The 14,020-nt window shown below is 43.9% G+C and overlaps 3 protein-coding genes across 3 annotated transcripts; 1 reads left to right on the forward strand and 2 right to left on the reverse strand.

Annotated features, from left to right (window-relative positions):
- The first annotated feature begins 1,330 nt into the window (after nt 1–1,330).
- LOC128714085 (short/branched chain specific acyl-CoA dehydrogenase, mitochondrial) lies at nt 1,331–2,581 on the forward strand. The gene has a single exon (XM_053808961.1). It carries the CDS (start codon nt 1,331–1,333, stop codon nt 2,579–2,581), a length of 1,251 nt encoding a protein of 416 aa, XP_053664936.1.
- Nucleotides 2,582–4,888: 2,307 nt separating this feature from the next.
- On the reverse strand, nt 4,889–6,131 carry LOC128716400 (methylosome protein 50-like). The gene is made up of 3 exons (XM_053811320.1): nt 5,766–6,131; nt 5,148–5,686; nt 4,889–5,081 (listed from the first exon to the last, which is right to left on the reverse strand). The coding sequence occupies exons 1-3, from the start codon at nt 6,129–6,131 to the stop codon at nt 4,889–4,891; spliced, it is 1,098 nt and encodes a 365-aa protein (XP_053667295.1).
- Nucleotides 6,132–8,554: 2,423 nt separating this feature from the next.
- LOC128716403 (RISC-loading complex subunit tarbp2) lies at nt 8,555–13,838 on the reverse strand. Its single transcript, XM_053811323.1, has 7 exons — nt 13,514–13,838; nt 13,296–13,395; nt 9,872–10,017; nt 9,680–9,806; nt 9,260–9,609; nt 8,924–9,033; nt 8,555–8,803 (listed from the first exon to the last, which is right to left on the reverse strand). The coding sequence occupies exons 1-7, from the start codon at nt 13,836–13,838 to the stop codon at nt 8,555–8,557; spliced, it is 1,407 nt and encodes a 468-aa protein (XP_053667298.1).
- Between the last annotated feature and the right edge of the window lie 182 nt (nt 13,839–14,020).

Consider the following 14,020-nt stretch of genomic DNA (forward strand, 5'->3'; position numbering starts at 1 on the left):
CCATACATATCCTTCTAAATCCAAGTCACACAAGACGGAGAAGAAACTTCCCTTGGAAACATGATCAGCATCTGTTTTGCGATATTAAAAATATAGCCTGCTTATCAATGATTTATCTCTGATAACACGGAAAAGGGACGGTTATGCGCATTAGACATTCGACTTCACCTTCCATCTTTCCTGCTCAAGGTTGGGGCCGTTGACTACACGCGGGGCCAGTAACGAAAACACACAAACAATCACACCAAATGGGTCGTCACCTGCCTGCCTCCAGCGATCTTATCTTATCGTCAGCAAAGATTCGTTCTTTGTAGCGCAAAATTTGAGCGATTGCGTCTTTCTTGGCTCGCCGTACGCCAAGGGTGGAACTATCGGGAGGGGTAGTTGTGCACCTTTTTTTTTTTCTTTTTTTGGGGGAGAATTACCAACACACGCGCGGCTCCATACGTTTGTCGCGCTGTATGTATGGTGTTTGTGCGAGTTGCGCGTTGGGGCTCGTCTCACGTTGTACACGGCTACGGGCCGTTAATTAAGATGGAAAGTTGTTTGCGGTGTTTGTCCAATCACCCGTGTCCCACTATGGAGCAGTGTGTGATAATGGATGGCCATCCAGATCTATTAAAATATATAAATTACTTATTTTACTAACGATCAATTAGACAGAATCTTCGTTGACCGATCTGAAAGGTTTAGTTACTTCCATCGTCGGTTTTATGGAACAAATACTTTTTTAAACTGAAGTCTCTTTTCCACCTCTAATCGACTTGCAAGAATGATTACTATTTTACTGCCGTAAAAGTCTTTAAAAAAACAAATAAACCAAAAAAAAAAATACAGATACGCTTTTATGGCCACCGTGTTGTGACCTCCATTACATTACACGCGTACCCATATGTTCTAAATGGCACAACCACCGGCCACCAAATACGATCGCACGGCATTAGATCGGATCGATCGCTGTGTGTATGTAAGTCTACCGCTGTGCCGCCTTTGCTTCGGGTTTCATCGCACACGCAAATTAGAGGACATAACTACCACCACCAACAAGGCTGTGCAAGTGAAACTGTGAGCGAAAAAAAAAAACGTGTTCCAGCCAACCACCGCTATCGCTGTGTGGACGCGTCGTAATCGGCGGGTTGGTAACCCGTTTCTATATTTTTGTCTTGCTCTCTTAAATTTTTCGCGAACGTGACGCACTAGACCCCTTGGGCGGTTGATCAAGCGACCGCGGCCCGTCAGTTGATTCGTGTGCTCGTACGTGGCCGGTTTGGTTAGCTCCTAGCTTCGGTACCGTGTGTTCTCCTCCGCAGTAAAACCCACTCACACCAAGATGCTGCAAAACGTTCTCCGCCAGGCGGTCCGATCGGTCGGCTCGATCGGGACGCGCACGTTCGCCAGCTCCTCGTTCGGTACGGCCAACGGTGCCACATCGCCCCTTACCTACCTGAGCGAGGACGAGCTGGTGATGAAGGAAACGGTGGCCAAGATGGCACAGGAACAGATTGCGCCGCTGGTGAAGAAGATGGACGAGGAGCACCAGTTCGATCCGTCCGTGGTGCGGGCCCTGTTCGACAACGGGCTGATGGGTATTGAGGTGAGCGACGAGTACGGGGGCAGTGCGTGCAACTTCATGACCACCATGCTGGTGGTGGAGGAACTGTCCAAGGTGTGCCCGGCAACGGCCGCCTTCGTCGACATCCACAACACGCTCGTCAACTCGCTCATGATCAAGCTCGGCACGGCGGAACAGAAGAGCAAGTATCTGCCGAAGCTAAGCCAGGAGTTCAGTGGCAGCTTTGCGCTGTCCGAACCGTCCGCCGGATCGGATGCGTTCTCGCTGAAGACCACCGCCAAGAAGGACGGTAACCACTACGTGCTGAACGGTACGAAAATGTGGATCTCCAACTCCGACCTTTCCGGTGTGTTCCTGATCATGGCGAACGCCAACCCATCCGCTGGATATCGTGGCATTACGACCTTCATCGTCGAGCGCGATTACGAAGGATTCACCGTGGGCAAGAGGGAAAGCAAGCTGGGTATCTGTGCGTCCGGTACGTGCACGCTGCATCTGGACAACGTACGCGTCCCGGAAGAGAATATTCTCGGTGAGTTCGGCAAGGGTTACCAGTATGCGGCCGGGTTCCTGAACGAGGGACGCATTGGTATTGGGGCGCAAATGATTGGGCTGGCCCAGGGATGCCTGGATGCGACCATCCCGTACCTGCTCGAGCGCAAACAGTTCGGTTCCGATCTGTACTCGTTCCAGAGCATGCAGCATCAGATCGCTACGATCGCAACGGAAATTGAAGCTGCCCGTCTGCTGACGTACAATGCGGCCCGTTTGCAGGAGGCTGGCGCGCCGTTCCTGAAACAAGCGGCCATGGCTAAGTTCTACGCGTCGGAAGTGGCGCAACGTACCACGGTCAAGTGTATCGACTGGATGGGTGGTGTTGGCTTTACGAAGGATTTCCCGCAGGAGAAGTACTATCGCGATTGTAAGATCGGTGCGATCTACGAGGGTACCACCAACATGCAGCTCAGCACGATCGCCAAGGTCATGAAGAAGGAGTATCAGTCGTAAAAAATCACCAAGTTCCAGTCAGTCGAAAGTGCTCGCGAAGAACGATGATGATGGCGCTACATTACGCAACCGTCCGGGGCCGGCGGGTGTTGGATGGGTGGTTTTGGTGGGAGGTGGTAGTCTCACGTAGACGAGAACATTCCGATTCCAGCAGAAGAGAAAAAGAAACACCATCACATCATTCCACACGCGCCACACACACACACACCATATGCGGTTAGGCCGAGCCATCATCTATACAGACAGAGTACGAACCCTTGTGTAGGCCGATATCAAATTTTGTCTTCCGCGTACGATAGTCGCAAACACACATACAGCTTTTTAGTGCGTTTTTTTGGTGTGGTATGCGTTATGATAATGCGCATAATGTAGCATAAGCGAAAACAACATCACCAGACCGTTATTATCGAGCGCGATAGATCGGTTTGGGCCATAGCGACAACAACGCACAAAAAATACGTTAATTTTGTGAGAAAAAAACGGATGCATTTATTACGATTTAAATTTACTATTACGAACACGGCATACGTGGCACGACGCGTGGACGCAAAAGACAACGGACCAGTTAATCGACGACGCGACGGACGGACGGACCACACAATTTTAGGCTAGGATGTGAACGAAGCAATAAGTAAAGAAGAACATTCTAAGAGTGTTTTTTTAGAAGCCCGCTGCAATTCTCTGCAAAAAACAGCATTAAGAATGGAAGAACAGGGAACAGGTCCCTTAGCTGGTGGAGTGTTACATAATTTAGGTACCGCGATTATAGTGGTAGACGGCTGTTAATGATCTTTACTTTCGGTAAGAAAATAAAGCTGTCGTAAATGAAACTATGTATTAGATGGCTGGTGTGAATTGCTTGTCTCGATCGTATGTTCCGTTTGAATCGGGTGTGAATCGGCTGGTGGTCGCAAATTGGTTCACAATTGAGCAAGTTGCAAGAGTGCTCATTGAGATGACAAACAGTGGGATAAGAATGGCATAATAATCTTTCACCACACATTTACTATTGACACTTAGTTTTAGGTGAGGAATATGGTGGTTCAGGTTTCATTGAACTTCTGGTTCACATCTGAGCCACGCTTACTACGATGGAATTGCAAACGATCATGACCTTAATTCGAGGAGAATTCGTATTGCTCTGTACACATTCCGTTTGATTAGAATGTCCAGTTTTGGGAGAGGGAGTATAGGTGAATAGAAAGAAAAGACAAATATTTGTACAAGGTCATTTCAGGACATATGAGCTGACTATAAGAGGAGAAGATGATGGACTCTGGCAAGTAAAACCAACCCCGAATGCATGTGATGCCCTGTTTAGAAGATAACGGTGCTGGAAATTTCGTGAAGCAACTCCAATTCCGACATTAAAACCCCCGATTCAACTCTAAAACCTGGATACGGGGTGGGCGGCGTCGTACCACTCCGGTTCCAAATTGTTTCGGAGTCGAATGTTTAATTTACTCTGGAAACTTTATCCTACAAAAAAAGAAATGTTGAGAAAAGTAAAAGAATTTGATTGACCTTCCAGACAAGCAATCTCTCGGCTGAGTGTCCAACTACGGGTAAATAGAAGCCAAGGAAAGCCAGGCATAGCTGGACAATGTTACAATGCCATAAAGAGAAAGAAAGCACTTACGAAAATTCGATCATCCTTACCGGACCGATGGTATCGTGACACAACCGTCGGTCTTCGCACGGCGACGTGGACGCGTTGATCAAATCTCAATCTGGAACTAATCGGCTAAGTGGTAGAAAAAAAATCTGGTGAGCTATAACATTACAGGCATGGTCACAATATTAATGTGATTGAGATGATCGGCAAGAACACGATCATCATCAATCTGATGTTACTATTTACAGCTGGGTCGTCATCATGTGCATTGGTTTGACAACCCTAAGGAAAGCTTCCACCACGCAGCTTTTGGTGAAGCTTTCTCATACGGTATGTAACTGAAGTACAGGCAGTTCCCGAAATACGCTATTCTAGCAGACCGCTATAACCCGGGACAAATCCGCGTATGTCGAATCCGGGAGTAAAATCGTTTATACTTCAAAGTTATATAGTTGACTTCCTTCTCTGCACTTCATCTATTCAGCAAACCAGGCGACTTTTTGATAGAATACATTAAAATAAACTATATACAAACGTTTCATATGACAGAGGAAGTTATTTTAGACCAATTTCACACTGGACTGCCTGTACGTTACTGCGTGTACTTCTTTACTGAAGTTACGTACAAGCAATTTATCGATTTGTGTCTATTAATTATTTAATTACAGTTAATTGCGCGAAATCACTGATCATCATTCATTAAGTGATAGCTGTTTAGTATAACTGTCCCATCCGATCAATGTGCAGGAAATGCCGTCGCCGTTCGTTTCACCCCAAATAATATCACGCACATAGTTGGAGGCACTGTTCTCCATGCGAATCTCTTTCGATTTGTTGTTATAGAATTTAACCTCGGGTGTATTCCCCAGCACGGCAAAGTGTTTCCTGCGTGTTGGAAAGAAAAGGATATAATTAAATGGTTAAGGGCATTACTTTCGTTCGCTTACATACCTGTGGAATGATATTTTGTGAACCTTCCTGTCGAAACACTCCAACGTCTCGAGGAAAACGTTCGGTTGCCGTGTATCGATAAAGTACACGCGTCCCGCTTCATCCCCAATAGCCACCAACCGGTTCCAGTCACTGTCACTACACCACCGGATGGTGGTGAACGGGACATCATGCTTTTCGTACAGCGCCACACCCGGTTTTAGCTCCCGGAAGTCCCACATCAATGCGGACCGATCGTTCGAACAGCTGACGGCTAACGAATCCTGGCTGGAATCGGTGGCAATAGAGGTGATTGCACCGAGATGAGCATGCTGCAACCTGGTGGTCGATTGCAAATCGCCCTGACTGGAATCCCACAGTATGATGCATCCGTCCATCGAGCCGGAAATTACGGTACGCTCGGTGCTTTGGAACTTGTCCAGCGCCGTGATCACTCCAATATGCTGGTTCTGTTTGTCTACCAGGTAAAGACCCGGCCCGCGAACGGCGTTCCCCGTGGACCACAGTTCGATCGACCCTTTATCATTGCCCAGAAGAAACTAAAGGACGAAAAAACAGTAATCCATAGAGATTATTTGAGCGAACTACCTAAGCTAGCTTTCGCTAACAAATCGTTACCAAAGCGTCGTCCATTGTGTAGGCTAGCGCCGTTATGATCGCATCACATTGCTTGCTGAAGGTTACTTTCTCCTCCTGGAAAAGATCCTCCACCTTTTGCCATCCACAGAAGGCACCGTCCCACAGCCGACCGGTGTAATTATTGCCAGCTACGATAACGTTTCCCGCCTCGTTGACGGTCGCCAGATCGAGAAACGGGGGAAGCTTCTTATCCGGCAATGGAACCGCTTCCGTTAGGCGATATTGCACCGAGTTCATGTTCGGATAGTCTGTGCTTTTGGCCAGCTCGCTTAAAGTTACCGGGGGATGATAAGTGGGTGGCACACTATAGGTTGCTATCATATCTACACGCTTGCTGTAGTCCATGCTGGTGGAAAATGTAATTGATCACACAGGTGCACTGAATAAAATGTTACGATCCGTTTGGTTTACTGTTTGCGTAGGTAAGAACCGTGCGTGTTTGTGCCGGTATAGTGTTGACGTTTGCATTGCGCTCAACATACCTACAAATGTCAAAATGGTCGTAGATGTCATCGCGCGTGGTTTTGAATGTAGACATTACGGATCGAAAAAAGTCGTTTGATAAACGATCTTCCGGATGGTAACTAGTGTTGGGCAAGTAGATTCAGATAAATTACTGGGATCCATCCGGATTCCTATTCAAATCTAGGAGCATCTGAACCAAACTCACCATTGGAATCGAAAGCAGGAGTCGGGTTTCAAATACTACAGAATCCGTAGGTTTTATAGTTTAGGTATGGATCTCCAAAAGAAATACGAATAAAAATATTGTTTCTTCATATTCTATGAGAAAACATATACAAATGTACAATATTTTAATTACTTTCGTTTTATCTTGTCTGGGATACCTATAAGTATATTCTATTCGGTGTATTAAATTTTCTTTTCTTTCCAACATTTATTCCTCCATTGTCCATATCGATAGTTATGTGTGTTTATTTTATCCAATCAACGACACTATCTCTATACTATGCATTAAATTAATGCCCATTTTCCAACAAGCATCGGACGTTATACACACACTGTTTGAAAAAAGCTTTTATGTTTGGTTCACCGTTTCTGCTGATTCGTTATACTTAATTTAAATTAGCGTGATGCAGATGATACTGTGGTGGTAGCTATAGTAGCAGATAAGATGTAGTTGTTTTATTCAAGCCCTGCCTGAACACGGTTGTTGCGTTTTATTATCAGCATTTAGTTTGCAAAAATTGCAGCAGGATTTGGGTCTTCAAATCCCATACCGGACCAAAATCCCATCCGGATTTTTGAGAAAATAAAAAGGGCTTACCGCCCCGAATTAGTTAAGAATAATATTTTTAAATTAGTGCATATAAAGATAATAAGTACAGAAAACTTTCGCAAAAAACATGGCTCTTTACACATTTGCAGAATGTGTGTTACGTGTTAAGAATTAGAAGGTAGAAGTGTTATTTTAATCCATTTACAGATTGTAATATAAAAAAAAACCGTATATACCGTTAAACTTCCCTGGTGCTCACAATTTCACGTAATATAGATTCGAACAGTTTTAAATTTAGGAAAAAAAACAAGATAAGAAAAAAGAAACGTAACGTAAAACCATAGTTTCGGTGGTATTCAAATATATAACTACTGCATCGTTTCATAGGTACGTGGAAGTAACCACGATCGACCCGCTTACACCGCTCAACGGTTGTTTTGTCACCCCAAACATGAGACAGAAAGCAGCTGGAAATAGCCGTGGTCACTTATGCGTACCTCTGGCTGTCACTAAAGACGGAACTTCACGTTCATAGCTGCTAGCTGTTCCGGATACAAAGATCCTATTCGGTCGGTTCACGATCGGCAACAATAATGCCTTTTTGGAAGCGGTAATTACTGTTTTGAGGCTCGGGACTAGCCACCCGTTTAGATACAAAACACAACAAAACACTACACTGTTCAACTATCATTCGATCGATTTCAATTTTGCACACCAAAACCTACATGATCTCTACTGTCTGAAGGTTTATGTTTAATGGTGCATATTAGTTTGTGCAACATGTTGTTACCCATTTTCATTTACTTCAATGTTTGGAATTGGAAACCAAATTCCACAAGTTCCATGTAAAGTATTGTTTGTTTGTTGTGTTGCTGTTCAACCTGAGAGTAACACACAATTTCAAATCTATCCCGTTTATAAAGGCCATAAAACGGTCACCGGCCAATTACACAATTTCGTTTACCGATTGTTTTACAGATTGGTACGCATTATAACCATTTTCTTATCAATCCGTATCCAACTTATCTTCAAGAGTCTAACTTTTATCAACCCAATTACAGTACACCAAAAAAAAAAGGTTAAGCATAAAATAAAGCAATCTTGGTAAATTCATTATTAAACAAATCGAAAATTAATCAACTTAATAAATGTTGTCCATATGTCAAAGTATCAAAAACAAGTGTAAAATTGACATGCCAGCCTGTGCTGACGAACAAACAAAAAATGTAACAAAAATGATCGCACATGATCGATCAAACATGTGTTTGTGTGTGTATCCCCAAAATCAAAACAAAATCAAATCCCACCTTTTCGGTGCTCGTGTGAACTTTTCTAGTCCTCGCGTCGAGATGTAGCGATGTTAACAGGCGTTGAAGGCCTGTTGAACATGACCAACCACTCACACCCAGCAAAGGCCAAAGTAATTCCGGGGGCTTTCAATATAGTAAACATATCGATCCTGCAAAGAAGAAAATTTTATTTATAAAGATTCCTTTCCATTATATACGCTCACAACATTACGTACCATTTAGCATTTGGTCATTATCCTCAGATACTCGAGCGAATGTTGGGCGGCTCTAGCATGCGCTTCTGGAACCGTCGTACCGCTGCCATAGCACACAGCCACCGGCATCGTAGACAACTGAACCAAACACTGGAATTTATCGTTGAATGACTTCTCGTCGATATCCACGTACGTCACCTCGAACCGTTGCTCCTTAGCAATTTCGTCCAGAATATCGACGAAATCCTGTGCTCGATCGTATATATTAAGAGACTTACAAAAAGAACAAATTAGAGTGTTAGATTCGTGTGCTCAAATTTCGAGACGATCATTTCAATGTAAGGAATAGCTTATGTTTCCATCGAAATATAAGAACATATAGCTCCACCACACCTGCAGCTGTTGCAAATTTTCGCCCGTGCGCGACTTAAGTGCTTTATGGAACTGGGACACCTTTTGGCTCTGGCTTGTCGTGAGTGTTGGTGTGCAGCCATCCTTTACCCCTTGGTACCGATGTATCTAGAATACAGAACAAAACACCAAACAACCAAATAATACAACATAAACCATTTAAAAATTTAATACTCGATATATCGAGCGATTAGGCAGCACATACGATGTGTGAACAAGTTGTCGCACGTGTTTTCATGCCGTATTCTAGGTGTGAGAAAAAAAGGATACCTGCACACACACTAACACACCGACCTAATTATTGTAACCTTGCTAGACCAGACATTTCATCAGAAGTCAGCCTTAAACATACCTCTTCATTGCCGTCCTCTTCCAATTGGTTCGGTTCCCACGGTTGATCCTGCAGCCGTTGCCACATCTTTTGGGCAGCTTGTCGTTTGGCGACTTTCTTGCTTTTGCCTTCGCCCACCTCTCGGAACTTTAGTACCACGCACGCTATCGTGAACTGGCGCTCGTGCGGAAGACCTTTCTCCGTTTCCGTTTCGTACGTTGGCGGCGGCCATCGCCGTGCCATACACATTTCCTGCAGCCAGCCGATCGGATTTCCCGTTGGTTCTTCCTCGTTGGTGGGTACCCGGCTGTTGCCGATGGTTTGCACATTTGCGGCACTATTTGGTATACGAACAATAAGTTAGGAATTTGGAGGACAAAAAGCAACGCATCACTATAACCGCTTACTCGTGCTTCAAACCGTTCAGGATCGTACGATCATGTTGATCGTAATACACAGATCCCATCAGCTTTTCTATCAACGCTTTGGCAGCCGCTTGTTTTGCTTCTTTTTTGGATTTTCCCGTACCCATTGCTGGAAATAAAAAGGAACGATTATGTGCTTAACCGGTTCACCGTGCTAAGGAAAACAATTGTTACCGTCTTTATCCTGATACGACACGCGGTACCGGAAGGCTGGTTCGTGTACGGTTCCCTCCACCTGTATTAAGTCGTACTGCGGTGTAATGCCTCGGCGGCTAAGCAGCTCCTGCAACACCGATATAGGCGTTTTCATGTTGTTCGTGGTACCGTTTTCCAGTTCCGACTTTAGTGCTTCCTCGATCGGTACAGTACGTTCCACATTCTTGACCGTTTTCTTATTGCGAGCCGCCCTTTTCGGAAACCCTTGATGGGGGCTAGCAACGCCGACCGGTGGATCGTTCGGCATGGTCAGCATTAGTTGAGACATTCCCAAGCATTGCTGCTCCATGTCCTGTTGGAAGGAAAAATGGTTTCTTTTGTCATATGAACTCTTTTGCTAGCCCTCTTTGCCTCTTCATTGTCATCCGCCATAATGATACCAGGAATATATAGGACCACTGTACCGCCATTATCCTTTTTTCCAGAAATCGGTTTAACTTACCGTCAACGTAATTTCTACAGCGTAAAGCGATTAACCAAACTCGTTTGTTGTAATTATTCACTGAGACGCAAGGCGGGCGATTTCTTACAACTTTTAATAGATAAAGTTCCCTTTTGCCTGCAGCGTATGGCGAAAAAATCGAAACCGAATATTTTCCGGGTGTCCGAGTGACAACCAGGTGTTGTTATGGTAGGGATGGCCATTCGCGGTAAACAGAATGGCTACAGTCCCCATTCATCCGTTGACAGCTAATGAACACTTGAAGTGCTTAAGGTCATTAGACACGACTTTCTCTTTATATTTGAACGTCTCATATTTATTTTTAAAACTTTTGTCGATTTTCGCTTATTAAAAATACTATTTTGATAGTCAGATTAAAGCGCGACCGATCGGTAGTCTCAGTGGAAACGTTACTGCGAATTCTTATTTGTCTGTTGGAGTGACGGATTCTGAGGATTCTGTTCTGCCTTTAAACCGATCGCGTATTTTATGTAAAAAAATAAGGGAGCCCTCTACTAGACCGTGTAAATTTGCACAAGAGAAGAACAGGAGGTTGTGGAGAAAACAAATCTTCTCGAAATTTTATAAACACTACATTATCCTTTTCAATGTGACGCATAAATTTAGTTATAATGTATGGCCGAAACATTGGGGTTCTTCGTTAAAATAGGCCAATATTAGCATCACTGTGGCTGTTTTTCGGATTCCGTATATGACAGAGTGAAGCGCCATTCGCCAAAGAAGGTAGAACAAACAAATCCATTGTTTATCATTTATCATCGAAATGTTTTCGCATGTGGGTATGTGGGTCACCGTCCCAATATCACTATAACTTCGACCTTTTGCTGTGACGGTTGAACACAATATGCACAAATTCCACAATGTTTCATGTTGCTTTTCCGTTGCAATGATGACACTGCAAAGCACGTGTTTCTCTCAGTATTGCCACACGAAATGTGATATAAAACTGTGAATAAAGAACATTATTAATTATATAAAATACACATTTTCTGTATAATTATCAATAACCTACCTTTTTTGGGGCATCCTTTGCACATATATTTTATCATTTGACCTTAATCTTCGGCAGACAATTCAAATAATGTTCAAAAGTTACTCGCAATGCTAGCTGCCACTGTGTTCCCTCAGTGTGAGTCCCAGAATGGGAGAGTAACGTGGGCAACATTCGATTAATTCTCGTTCACGGGTATTCTTGTCTGAATTTGACCCGATCGGTTACACGATTTCGTTTACAGATTGTTTTTAGATTAGATTTCATTTTCCTACAGCCAAAGTAAATAGGGGTTGTTTTTTGACAATGATTTCAACATGCCTACGAATTATGTTTAGTATTCTAATAGTTTTCATTCATAAATTTACAGTACGCTTTGGTTCATAAATATTTGCAAATATTAAATACAATTAAACAAAAAGCTTAATGTCATAAAACACAATAAATACACAATTAAAGCAAAAGAGCAAACTATTAGTAGATTACGGTCTTCAAAATAAATTATTCCCAAAGGATGGAAAGTATCAAAATCAATAGAAAGGAATGACCATATCCCACCAGCGCTTAAGAACCCGCAATGGATGCAAACGTATAGGATGAAAAACTAATTCCAAACTGTAACAAAAACGATCAAACAGGATGAAGCTAAGACGTGTTGTTTGTATGTTACGGTAACAAATTAAATTTCCAGCTTCTCGATGTTCCTGTGAACATAATATCCAACACAATGTTTCCGGTGGGTATGTTCAGCCCAACCGGAATTTGCCGATCGGTTCAAGACCAGCAAAGGACCAAAAGTCGTTCAAGTTTCCTGAGAAATATCGATACTGGAAAGAAGCAAACAAATGTTAATAACAAGATTCTTTCCCATTATGTCGCTGTCTCATTTACCATTTAGGATTTGGTCATTATCTTCAGATACTCGAGCGAATTTCGGGCTGCCATCACATGAGCCTCTTCAACCGTATAGGCGCTACCGTGGCACACTGCCACCGGCATCGTGGACAGCTGCACCAAACATTGGAACATACCGTTGAACGATTTCTCGTCGATATCCACGTACGTCACCTTGAACCGTTGTTCCTTAGCTATTTCGGCTAGCAAATGCATATGATCGAGTGTTCTATCGTACATACTAAGACTCTAGAAACGAGAAAGAAATGATAGAGTTTTGTTAAAGTCTAAATTACCAATTTGATCATTGCAATAAAGACATTTGGTCACACCTGAAGCTGCTGCAAGGTTTCGCCCATGCGCGATTTAAGGGCCTTATGGAACTGAGAAACATTGTGGCTCTGGCATTTCGTGAGTGTTGGTATGGAAACATCCATGAGGCCAGCATATCGCGGAGCAATGCTAGTTGGGCGTAGCTGAAATACAGAGCCAAACAAACGTCAATTTCCAATTAGTCAGCATGTATAACTGAAGTAACATAAAACACACATCGGTTGACTGCCGTTTTTCACGCTCTTCCGGGCCGTTATAACCCCCAGCACCGTAAACTTACCTCTTCATTACCGTCCTCGTCCAACAGCCCCATCATCTGGCTTGATTCCAACGGTTGATCCTGCAGCCGCTGCCACATCTTTTGAGCCGCTTGTCGCTTCGCGATCTTTTTGCTTTTGCCCTCACCCACCTCCTGGTACTGCTTTACCACGCACGCTATCGTGAACTGGCGCTCGTGCGGTAGACCCTTTTCCGTTTCCGTCTTGTACATTGGTGGTGCCCAACGCCGTGCCATACACATTTCCTGCAACCAACCGATCGGGTTTCCCGTTGGTTCCTCCTCGTTGGTTACACTGTTGGCGATGGTCGGTGCGCATTAACAAACGTTGGAAAATGAGAACGAAAGTGGTACGATCAGTTATCTTTAGTGTGTGTAATGCATCGCTGAACTGACTTACTCCGGCTTTTCGTCAGCTATATATGCACCGGGATAATCGTTAAAAGTCGATCCAGTTAGCTTCTCTATTAGTGCTTTGGCTGCAGCATGTTTGGCTTCCTTTTTGGATTTTCCCGTTCCCATTGCTGGAAATAAAAGATGTATTAAATTCCCGTTCGTTCGGTAAGTATCGCTTTCGAAATTGGAAGCGATTTGAGCACGTGAGAGACGATAAATCTCTTCCATCTTTATCCCCATACTTACCATCTTTATCTTTATACGATACACGATATCGGAAGGTAGGTTCGTGCACTGCTCCCTCCACCTGTATGAGATCATACTGCGGTGTAATGCCACGGCGACTGAGCAGTTCCTGCAGTACCGATATAGGTGTTTTCATGTTGTTCGTGGTAAGTTCCGTTTTGAGTGCTTCCTCGATCGGCACGGAACATTCCGCATGTTTTGCCATTTTCTTGTTGCGGGCAGCCTTTTTAGAAACGCCTTGAAGGGGAGTATGAACACCGGTTGCTATTGAGTCGTTCGGCATGGTCAACATAGGTTGAGACATATCCACGCATTGCTGCTCCATCTCCTGTTGGAAGTTACATTAATTACTTTTCTCACCGGCTATTACCATAACACTAAATTATCTGTGCTGTATCCATTGTAATCCGCCACAACCGTGCAAGGAATTACTTTTCCTTGCGCCAATGTCGCAATGGAATAGTACCGCTTACTAGCATCATTCCAAACTTCGGAATAACTTACCAC

Source organism: Anopheles marshallii, chromosome 3 (genome assembly GCF_943734725.1).
Source record: "Anopheles marshallii chromosome 3, idAnoMarsDA_429_01, whole genome shotgun sequence".
NCBI lineage: Eukaryota > Metazoa > Arthropoda > Insecta > Diptera > Culicidae > Anopheles > Anopheles marshallii.

Excerpts from the sequence above, each read along its gene's own strand:
- LOC128714085 (XM_053808961.1), top strand. The coding sequence starts at position 1,331 with ATGCTGCAAAACGTTCTCCGCCAGGCGGTCCGATCGGTCGGCTCGATC.
- LOC128716400 (XM_053811320.1), bottom strand. The coding sequence starts at position 6,131 with ATGGACTACAGCAAGCGTGTAGATATGATAGCAACCTATAGTGTGCCA. Across the intron at positions 5,687-5,765 it reads ACACAATGGACGACGCTTTG|TTTCTTCTGGGCAATGATAA; the intron begins GTAACGATTTGT and ends TTCGTCCTTTAG. Across the intron at positions 5,082-5,147 it reads CACAAAATATCATTCCACAG|GAAACACTTTGCCGTGCTGG; the intron begins GTATGTAAGCGA and ends TCCAACACGCAG.
- LOC128716403 (XM_053811323.1), bottom strand. The coding sequence starts at position 13,838 with ATGGAGCAGCAATGCGTGGATATGTCTCAACCTATGTTGACCATGCCG. Across the intron at positions 10,018-13,295 it reads TTTAACGATTATCCCGGTGC|CACGAACAACATGAAAACGC; the intron begins ATATATAGCTGA and ends GGAAAACGGTAC. Across the intron at positions 9,034-9,259 it reads GACTTCTGATGAAATGTCTG|GGGTAAAGGATGGCTGCACA; the intron begins GTCTAGCAAGGT and ends ATCGGTACCAAG.